Raw genomic sequence first — 11164 nt, 5'->3', positions numbered from 1 at the left:
GTTACTACGACGGCGTAAATTCGGTTTTACGGTATTTTTCGTGTTTCCAGGTTTTAAATCATTAAGTTAGCATATCATATAGATATAGAACATGTGTTTAGTTGATTTTAAAAGTCAAGTTAGAAGGATTAACTTTTGTTTGCGAACAAGTTTAGAATTAACTAAACTATGTTCTAGTGATTACAAGTTTAAACCTTCGAATAAGATAGCTTTATATGTATGAATCGAATGATGTTATGAACATCATTACTACCTTAAGTTCCTTGGATAAACCTACTGGAAAAGAGAAAAATGGATCTAGCTTCAATGGATCCTTGGATGGCTCGAAGTTCTTGAAGCAAAATCATGACACGAAAACAAGTTCAAGTAAGATCATCACTTGAAATAAGATTGTTATAGTTATAGAAATTGAACCAAAGTTTGAATATGATTATTACCTTGTATTAGAATGATAACCTACTGTAAGAAACAAAGATTTCTTGAGGTTGGATGATCACCTTACAAGATTGGAAGTGAGCTAGCAAACTTGAAAGTATTCTTGATTTTATGAAACTAGAACTTTTGGAATTTATGAAGAACACTTAGAACTTGAAGATAGAACTTGAGAGAGATCAATTAGATGAAGAAAATTGAAGAATGAAAGTGTTTGTAGGTGTTTTTGGTCGTTGGTGTATGGATTAGATATAAAGGATATGTAATTTTGTTTTCATGTAAATAAGTCATGAATGATTACTCATATTTTTGTAATTTTATGAGATATTTCATGCTAGTTTCCAAATGATGGTTCCCACATGTGTTAGGTGACTCACATGGGCTGCTAAGAGCTGATCATTGGAGTGTATATACCAATAGTACATACATCTAAAAGCTGTGTATTGTACGAGTACGAATACGGGTGCATACGAGTAGAATTGTTGATGAAACTGAACGAGGATGTAATTGTAAGCATTTTTGTTAAGTAGAAGTATTTTGATAAGTGTCTTGAAGTCTTTCAAAAGTGTATGAATACATATTAAAACACTACATGTATATACATTTTAACTGAGTCGTTAAGTCATCGTTAGTCGTTACATGTAAATGTTGTTTTGAAACCTTTAGGTTAACGATCTTGTTGAATGTTGTTAACCCATTGTTTATTATAACAAATGAGATGTTAAATTATTATATTATCATGATATTATGATATATAATATATCTTAGTATGATATATATACAGTTAAATGCCGTTACAACGATAATCGTTACATATATGTCTCGTTTCGAAATCATTAAGTTAGTAGTCTTATTTTTACATATGTATTTCATTGTTAATACACTTAATAATATATTTACTTATCATTTAACATAATTAACCAAGTGTATCAATATCTTAATATGATTCATATGTACTTAGTAAGACGTTGTTATAACGATAATCGTTATATATATATCGTTTTCGAGTTTCTTAAATTAATAGTCTCATTTTTATGTATATAACTCATTGTTAAAATACCTAATGAGATAAATACTTATAATAAAATCATGTTAACTATATATATAACCATATATATGTCATCGTATAGTTTTTACAAGTTTTAACGTTCGTGAATCACCGGTCAACTTGGGTGGTCAATTGTCTATATGAAACATATTTCAATTAATCAAGTCTTAACAAGTTTGATTGCTTAACATGTTGGAAACATTTAATCATGTAAATATCAATCTCAATTAATATATATAAACATGGAAAAGTTCGGGTTACTACACCTATATTCGTGGGCTGACGTGGCGTGTAGCTTGTTTATATGTTTGTTCCGGGATCGAGTACTCGTTCCGAGACAGTGCACTCATTCCGGGATGGAGTGTCTGCTCCGTGACGATGCACTTGCTCCGAGACAGCGTGCTTGTCCCGGGACGGTATCCTTGTACTGGGTCAGAATACTAAACCGGGAAGTTGTGGTAGTTCCGGTAGTGTGGTGGATCCGTCTAAAATGCGACTGGTGGATGTCTTACTCTTTGTTTAGGCAAGAAAGTTTTGCCAATTGTTTCTTCACGGTAGTATTACGTCCGGGCAAGATTGTTGCCGGTTTATCAATAGGCTTATTTGCGTGTTAATATAATCCTTGTCTTCTTAATACCTTTGCATCCGGCTAGTTGATGCCGGTAGCGTGCATGCTTGTCCGAGCTGGATTTTTACGTGGCGTTCCCGGCTAGCCTTCGTCCGACGTGATCCTTCCCGGGTACATACATAAGTAACCTTCTGGTCAGGTTACTGAGGTGATGCCGGGAAGACGTTCTTTTCCGGGATGGGCCACGCCGGGTAAAACCCTAGCCGGGATGCTGCTAATTAGTGTCTTTTTGAGACGGATCACTATGCGTATCATCACTGTACATTATTCTTATTTGAAAAAATGATTTTAACAAATGACAATGTGTGTGATGGTAAATATATATTTTATCATATATAAACATAAACATATAAAAATATATTATACTATATTATATATTCTTATTTAAAAAAATGCATGTGAAATATGATTGTTGCAATAAACGTGGCCTACTATACAACGGCAACCTTAAAAGGTTTGACGAAAGCAAAATGTTTGTTAATTTGAAGAAAAATGGAGGGAGTTGATTACTTGAGCGACGAAAGGAAGAAGGCGCAGTTCGATGTGGAAGCCATGAAAGTTGCTTGGGCAGGTTCTCATGAAGCTTTTAACGTCACGGATCGTATGGCTAAGCTCGTTGCTAATGATCCTGTATGAGTTACTTCATTTTATGTTCTGTTCAATTTATTTTATTAGGTCTCGGACTTGTAGTCCGGCTGGTTAAGGGCATTGGGGTCTGTACACGAAACAAATGGCCTAGGTTTGAACCTCAATCCTTAACAATGTTTCCTTGCCGTCAGAGTAGCTCGATTTAGTCCCATGTGTTGGCATGGGGTGTCGTGGGCCGGCTAAGGTTTCCGGAACAAAAAAATTCTTCACAATTTAAAACCCAAATTCCATGTGGGACGAACTCTACTTACTACTACGTATTTGCTATTACCTGATCGGGACTGTTGACTGTATTGTGTGTTAGTGATCAGCGTATAACTGGTTTTGGTTACTGAGTACATTTCTTCTACTTTTAGCATAAAAAAAGCTTACAGTTTAAAAGTTTGTGTTTTTGCTGTTTTTAGTAGATAAAAGCTAACAGTTTAAAAAGTTTGTGTTTTGCTGTATCTAGTAGATAATTACTCATATTGCATTTTTGTTTTTTATAGGTTTTTGAGAAATTTAGTAAGCCTTTGCTTGATAGAAAAGATTTGTTCAAAAATAGTCTTAGAAAAGCAGCTTATGCATGGAAGCTGATCCAAGATCTTCGTTTATCAGGTAACGTTTTACATTAAGCCTGCAACACGGTATCGATATGTTGAAATCTAGATATTTTTTCGACTTTGTGCTTACCTTTTGTGATTATTCTCAGATGAAGAGGCCAAATGGTTGCGACATTATATTGACGAACCTAATTACACTGATCTTCAATGGGTAATTAGTGTCTCATCATTTGCAGCTCATGGTTGTGCACATGTTAAATAAATAGATTAATATTTACATCACTTTATTTGTTCATATGTTTCCTTAGGAAATGTTTGTCCCTGCGTTAGAAGGACAAACGACCGAGGAACAAAAAAAGAAATGGTTGCCGTTGGCCAAAAATATGCAAATTATTGGCTGTTACGCGCAAACGGAACTTGGTCATGGATCCAATGTGCAAGGTCTTGAAACGACTGCAACGTTTGATCCCCAAACGGATGAGTTTATCATTCATAGTCCTACTATAACTTCAAGCAAAGTAAGTAACATTGTTATCAGGAAATTTCACTAATCTTTTTTTTTTTTTTTTTTTACATTTATTTCACTCAAAATTTGTTTTTGTGCTCATTTTGTTTCTTGATGTCTATGTCTATTAGTGGTGGCCAGGTGGTATGGGTAAGGTAGCAACACATGGTATTGTTTACGCTCGTCTCATAATCAACGGTCAATTTCATGGCGTTCATGGTTAGTACAGAATACCATTTTGTGGAAGATTAAAAATAGGAGTATAATTTTTACCATAATATATTTTTTTTAAACAAATTTTTTGAAGGCTTTATTGTCCAACTAAGGAGCATGGACAATCACTTCCCTCTACCTGGCATTACTGTCGGTGATATCGGGCTAAAGTTTGGACATGGGGCATATAACACAATGGACAATGGTGTTTTAAGATTTGATCATGTTCGTATACCAAGGAATCAAATGTTGATGAGGTCTGGCCAGATTTTGTAAATTCGTCGCTTATTAATTACAGCTTATTTTGTTTTGCACATCTGAATTGCAGACAGAAAACCGGGCGGGTCAGGTGAATGAGTAGCATTATACATGTCAAAACTGGTGGGTCAGGCTAGGCTTACCTAAACAAAAACACTTTTGGTGGCCAAAAATTCAAGTTCTTTATAAATGATTATTGTTGAAAATTAAGTTGATGACAAAATTCATAACTTTTTAGCAGTAACCTGATTGTTCAAATATATATATCCTCTTTGTATGGATAATACACTTTCGACCCGTTTGAGTCATTTACTTGGCAAATATTATTAGCTTACCTGTTTGACCCGTTAGAGATGGTATGTGACCCAAACCTCGGAATTAACTTAGTAAATGGGTTGAAACTGCCACCTCTAGTCTGACATTATTCTCCAATATTTATAGGGTGTCACAAGTTACAAAGGAGGGAAAATTTGTTGTTTCTGATGTTCCTCGACAACTCATGTACGGGACTATGGTGTCTGTTAGGCAAACAATTGTGGCCGATGCTTCTAAAGCATTATCTCGTGCAGTTTGTATTGCTACAAGATATAGTACTATTCGCAGACAATTTGGTTCACGTAATGGTGGGCCCGAGACCCAGGTTATTCAGTGACCGTTTCTGATTATTTTCGTTTTTTATATCTATGCATTTAAAATATATAGCTGTACTGCTATAGCTCTTTGAATAACTGAGATTTTTTTATTTATTGTTTTTGTGGTTAGGTGATTGATTATAAAACTCAGCAAAGTAGACTCTTTCCTTTGCTGGCTTCTGCTTACGCCTTCAGATTCGTGAGCGAATGGTTGAAATTATTATACACGAACGTAAAGCAACGCTTAGCAGATAACGACTTCTCAACGTTGCCCGAGGCCCATGCTTGCACAGCAGGGTTGAAATCGTTGACAACTGCCGCAACAGCTGTAAACGTCTAATTCATCAAAATACACATACGCGCACACACACACAAATACAAAAGCAGACACATAGATTTCAGTAACATATATGTTCTTGCAGGATGGAATTGATGAATGCCGAAAACTTTGTGGTGGACATGGTTACCTCGTTAGTAGTGGGCTTCCCGAACTATACGCATATTACGTTGCAGCTTGTACATATGAAGGGGAAAATGTTGTTTTGATGCTACAGGTATGTGATGTCATCAAAGTCATTAAACTCGAGTTAAGTGAATGTCTTTTATATATAAGAAATTAAGAACTTATATTGAAATATTTAAAAACCATGGTTAACCTTGAGGTCATGGGTTCGAGTCCTGTTTTGGACATTATTCGTGTAAAGTTATATAGGGTGCGTGAGTTTGCCATTCTAAAAAAAATGCTCATGAAGCTAGATCAGTTTATAAAAAGGACAGTGTATTATATTAAATATGATAGGTTTCGAGGTTTCTTGTGAAAACCGTCTCAGAGATCGGAATCAAACAGCCAGTTGGGACAACAGCTTATTTTGGGCGGGTGAAAGCTCTGATGCAGAATAATTGCACCGTTCAAACTGGTATATATCTTCTTTATGAGTCTCTAAAATCTTAATTTTTCGTATGTACAACAACCAAATAAATAAATTACAGTTATCTATTATATTTGATGAACTGTTGACTACACAAAATTACCAACTTTAATGGCTTTATTTACTTACCAACCGGTTGCAGCAAAGGACTGGCTAAACATTGGTACAATAGTGGAAGCATTTGAAGCAAGGGCAGCTAGAATGGCTGTTGACTGTGGTCAACGGTTAGCCAAGTTTGAAAATTCAGAAGAAGGTTTGCTTCCAAAGTCTTTTTCAAATCACTTAAAGATGTAACCGATATAAATGAAATTTAACCTAAATTTGTTGCAGGTTTTGCAGAACTCTCACCTGATTTGGTCGAGGCATCTCTCGCTCACTGCCAACTGATTGTTGTGTCTAAGTAAGCTCTTGTAATCACATACAACTTATTCACTGTTCATAATAAGTGGACGAAAACATGTTAGGGGGTCAAACCGACCCGATTCGTACTAAATGAAATCTGTTTTAACCCTGAGCATTTCAGGTTTATTGAGAGATTGCAACAAGAAATACCTGGAAAGGGTGTTAAAGATATGTTACAAGTGCTTTGCTATGTCTATGCATTCTTTCTTATTCACAAACATCAAGGTGATTTTTTGGCCACCGGGTACCTTACGTCCAAACAAGCCGCACTTGCTAACGAACAACTCAAAAATTTGTACTCTAAGGTTAGTAACCAATCATACATTCTCCTTTAACTACCATTTGCTTGTTATTATAAGTGGCAACTTTGGCCTATCTACTTGTGGCATAGGTTGTGTTTTACCTCTAGTGGGTCAAATGGGTCAAGAATTGCCCAAAGTGTACTTTCTTTCAAGCTTGACACATCAGTTGCTTTTAAAATTACAATTATAGAACAGTGTTTCCAGTCACATTAACCCATTATCAAAACAAATTGGTGGACGTATTTTAAATTTAGTTGTAAAAAGTCAGCAAACTTAAACTTCTGTGCACATTTGACTTTTGTGTTGAACAATTCATTCATTGACTCTGAAAGATATAATCTGCATTAGGTGCGTCCAAATGCGATAGCATTGGTTGATTCATTTAACCACACGGATCACTACTTGGGTTCAATTCTTGGGCGATACGATGGGAATGTGTATCCAAAACTGTATGAGGCTGCTTGGAAAGATCCTTTTAATGACTCAATTGTAGCCGATGGCATCCATCAATATATCCAACCGATCCTGAGGCAAACGTTACACTCTGCGAAGCTATAAACGGATGTGACGGTTAGCTTATAAGACTTGTGGATATTGGTACATTTGGGTTCAAGTTTGAATAGTATCATAAAATTTTTCTAATAGTTCTGTTGGTATGTAACCTTTTATATTACTGCATGTGCAAATGTGAGATAATCCTCATGCATATTTGTTGATGAATCCATGGTGTTATGGATCATAAATTTAAATTATAACATTTTCTTGCATCAAAATTCTAATAAAGAACTCTTCATTATATCTTTTTAGTTAAAGTTATAAGCCATGCTTTTGCAAAATTTCACCTTTTTTTTTTTTGTTACGATGTTTATAATCTCGTGTTTAACATTAGCATTAGCTATTTGTAGCTATATATATGTGTGTGTGTGTTACGCCCAAAAGCCAATGGTTAGCGGTATCGAAATAACTCTCTAAGGCTGCATTCTCGAGTTTTTGTGGTAGTGGAAAGGAAATGATTCAGGCAGAAAAAATTAAAAATCCCATTCTCGAGATTTTTTTAAGGAAGGAAAGGAATGAAGTGGGATGGAAAGAAATGAATTTAGATGAGTTTTTTTCATAGATCTTTTCCGCCCAAAATTAGGATGATTGTGAAGGAAACCATTTCATCTATTTATATAACAACCAATATATCCTTTTCAAGCCTAATATTTTCTAACATACAGTAGCAAAATTGCAGTCATCTGCTTGTGTTGTGGAAAAGGTGCAATTACTTATGCAGTAGTTAAATAACGCCATAATGGAGTATATATAAATATGAAGAAATGAATGTTGAATGTTCGATACTGTATAAAACAGAACTATGTTGACAAAAAGAAAATATATGGATATATGGGTGAAAAAGGGAATGATCATAAGGATGCAGAGAACTATGGATATACGAATGAACAAATGTTCAATACATAATGTATTTTTTAATAAATAGACATGTACTATACGAATATTCTGGATATACAGTATGTAATTTGATGTTCAAATAAATTTCTGATTGAAATACTAGGATATAATTGCAAAAAATAAAATAAAAAATAATAATAATTATTATTATTTTTATTCAATTCTAAATATATATATAAATAATTATTTTTCTTTCTTTTCTTTTACATTCCTTCCAACTCGAAAATACACATAATATATTTTATATTGCATTCCTTTCTATTATTTTTCTCTCCACTGCTTTCTACCCCACTCCTTTCCATTAAAAAAAAAAAAAAAACATTCGTATCGTGTAGTGTGTGATTTCCATTTTCAAATTTGTGTGTGTTACAAATTTACAAAAAATAAATGACATACATATACTAAGATATAAATATATAAATATAAATATATAAATATAAATGTAAATACTTGGTTTAAAAAACAAACGTTATAATGATACGCTATTCGGTTAGCGTGCAGAAAAAAGCGTTTTAAAGAAGAACCGAATGTGACGACCCGGAAATTTCCGACTAAATTTAAACTTAATCTTTATATGATTTCGACACGATAAGCAAAGACTGTAATATTGAGTCTCAAAAATTTTGGAATTATATTCATGTAATCAATTACCCTTTGACTACTCCCGACGATTCACAAACAAATCTTTGTAAATATATATATATATATATATATATATATATATATATATATATATATATATTTTAATATAAATGTAAGTAGTGGAAATAATAAAATGTAATTGAATCATTAGAATTTAATGTGCAAAATAATATACAGAATAATTAAGTTGCTATTAAAATGAAGATATATATATATATATATATATATATATATATATATATATATATATATATATATATATATATATATATATATATATATATGAATTCTATACATAAGTAATATTATATACATTGTAATATATATATATATATATAATTAATAAATATTAAAGATTCAATATAATTAGTAAATATGATATAATTAATAAATGATAATATATTAAAATAAAGTTTCAAGTTTAGATATAATTATTATAATAATATTGTCAATACTTTCAATTTGAATATCCATACTAATGTTATTAATATTAAGGTATAATCTATAGATATGAAGTTGATATATATGAATTGTGGTAGTATTATTACTAATATTATTATCATTAATAATAATAATATTAGTGTTATTATTATTATTATTATTATTATTATTATTATTATTATTATTATTATTATTATTATTATTATTATTATTATTATTATTAATATTAATAAAATGATTGTTATAAATTTTATAATTATTATTGTCATATTCATTAATAAAAATATTATTATAATTACTAGTATATTATTATAAATTTTTATTATTATTAGAAGTATTATTATTGTAGTTATATTTATTAATCAATAAGATTAATCATGATAAGTAAATACATATATATACATATAGATATATAAATACAGATATATATATATATATATATATATATATATATATATATATATATATATATATATATATACATCAATATTTTTGTATTAATAATACAATTATTTGTTTAGATTAATATATACGGATTTATACTAATACAGAATCAAATTCAGTAATGGGATCAATTTCATGTCACGATCACTGTAATGATTTTTGTTTCCTGTCTACAAATCGAATCTAATCCCTAATTCAGCCAAAATATGTTAGCAATCGTATTCAACTTTATTCTTCTTCTTCCTGAACTTTTCTTCTGCTCAAGATCCTTGTCAATTTAATATCTTCACTACAAACAAACCTCGTTACAAACCAAAAATCAATTCTATATCATTCGTACAAGCTGTTAGTAATCCACATCACTTTTTAGTTTCTCTTCTTGTTTCTGTCTGGTGGAATTATTCTGTCAACACTCCATTTGACTATAAAACAATTGATAATCTCTGTAATACTACTACAATGATAGAAAAGCCAACAGCAACATTAATTACACATTACCTGCTACTGTTAATAACCACATGCACATCCACATCGAAATTTATTCAAATTTTGTTTTGGTCTCCAGTTTGTTAGAAGTCCCAATCAATTGCTTGCCAGCTTTTTCTGATATTCTGTGATTAATGGTCGACAAATGCAAGAGGTTAAAACCTGTTAGAAATAGGAATACTATGTTTGTTTGATATCAACCATTAATTATACTAATCTATTATATATATATATATATATATATATATATATATATATATATATATATATATATATATATATATATATATATATATATATATATATATATATATACGTATCATTCATAAAGCACAAAAGAAAGGGGAGAGTTATAGATTACATTCACTATCACCTTTGATTATCATTGAGACGACCCGGAAATTTCTGACCAAATTTAAAACTTAATCTTTATATGTCTTCGACACGATAAGCAAAGTCTGTTATGTTAGGTCTCAAAAATTTTGAACAGTTTTAGATATCTATTTGACCTTCGACTATTTCCGACGATTCACGAACCACTATCTGTAAATAAATAAATAAATATATATATATATATATATATATATATATATATATATATATATATATATTAATTTGAAATAGAAATGTATATGAGTTAGTTTATTTGTGAAAATAAAATAATACATGACATTACTATAAATATATCTATATATGAAAAGTACATTGAATATATATAATTTAGAATTTATTTAATAAACGCTCGTAGCACTCTTTGATCATCATGATAGTTATTAATCAAGTTAAAAATGAACTTATATGATTTTAAAATAAAAGGTGATCCGAAAATGAGTTATATAAGTTATAGGCTTAATAAAAGTATATTTAGGATCTAATTATTTAATTTTAACACTTTTTATATTTTACCCATAAATGAGAGGGACAGTTGATGTAATTTTTATTTATTAAATTAATGACTGAATTTTATACCATAATAACCAAAATAACTAAATATAATTAATTTAAAAATATGGGATTTTTCTGAACACTTTTATCCGTCACTGATTTCGCACAATTTACTATCCGTATTAAAAACTGTCATCAGAAAATTAGTGAGGTTATGTTTTTCTTTGTGCACATTCTTAATCCATTTATGCATCGTCGTTGTAAATATCATTACT

The 11164-nt window shown here is 30.9% G+C and overlaps 1 protein-coding gene across 2 annotated transcripts; it reads left to right on the top strand.

The window, feature by feature from the left end:
* Positions 1-2600: 2600 nt before the first annotated feature.
* Positions 2601-7097, top strand: LOC139852413 (peroxisomal acyl-coenzyme A oxidase 1-like). Of its 2 annotated transcripts, none has more exons than XM_071841703.1 (14): positions 2601-2699; positions 3245-3353; positions 3448-3509; positions 3607-3816; positions 3935-4022; positions 4111-4273; positions 4716-4914; positions 5037-5234; positions 5329-5460; positions 5706-5823; positions 5978-6088; positions 6166-6235; positions 6359-6542; positions 6888-7097. In XM_071841703.1, the coding sequence occupies exons 1-14, from the start codon at positions 2601-2603 to the stop codon at positions 7095-7097; spliced, it is 1953 nt and encodes a 650-aa protein (XP_071697804.1). The 2 variants fall into 2 exon arrangements, with proteins under 2 accessions (XP_071697804.1, XP_071697803.1); XM_071841702.1 differs by having other exon boundaries at positions 2601-2738.
* Positions 7098-11164: the final 4067 nt, after the last annotated feature.

Source organism: Rutidosis leptorrhynchoides, chromosome 6, assembly GCF_046630445.1.
Source record: "Rutidosis leptorrhynchoides isolate AG116_Rl617_1_P2 chromosome 6, CSIRO_AGI_Rlap_v1, whole genome shotgun sequence".
In the NCBI taxonomy this organism is placed as follows: domain Eukaryota; kingdom Viridiplantae; phylum Streptophyta; class Magnoliopsida; order Asterales; family Asteraceae; genus Rutidosis; species Rutidosis leptorrhynchoides.
The sequence above is the reverse complement of the archived record's forward strand: the minus strand, read 5'-3'. Positions and strand labels throughout refer to the sequence as shown.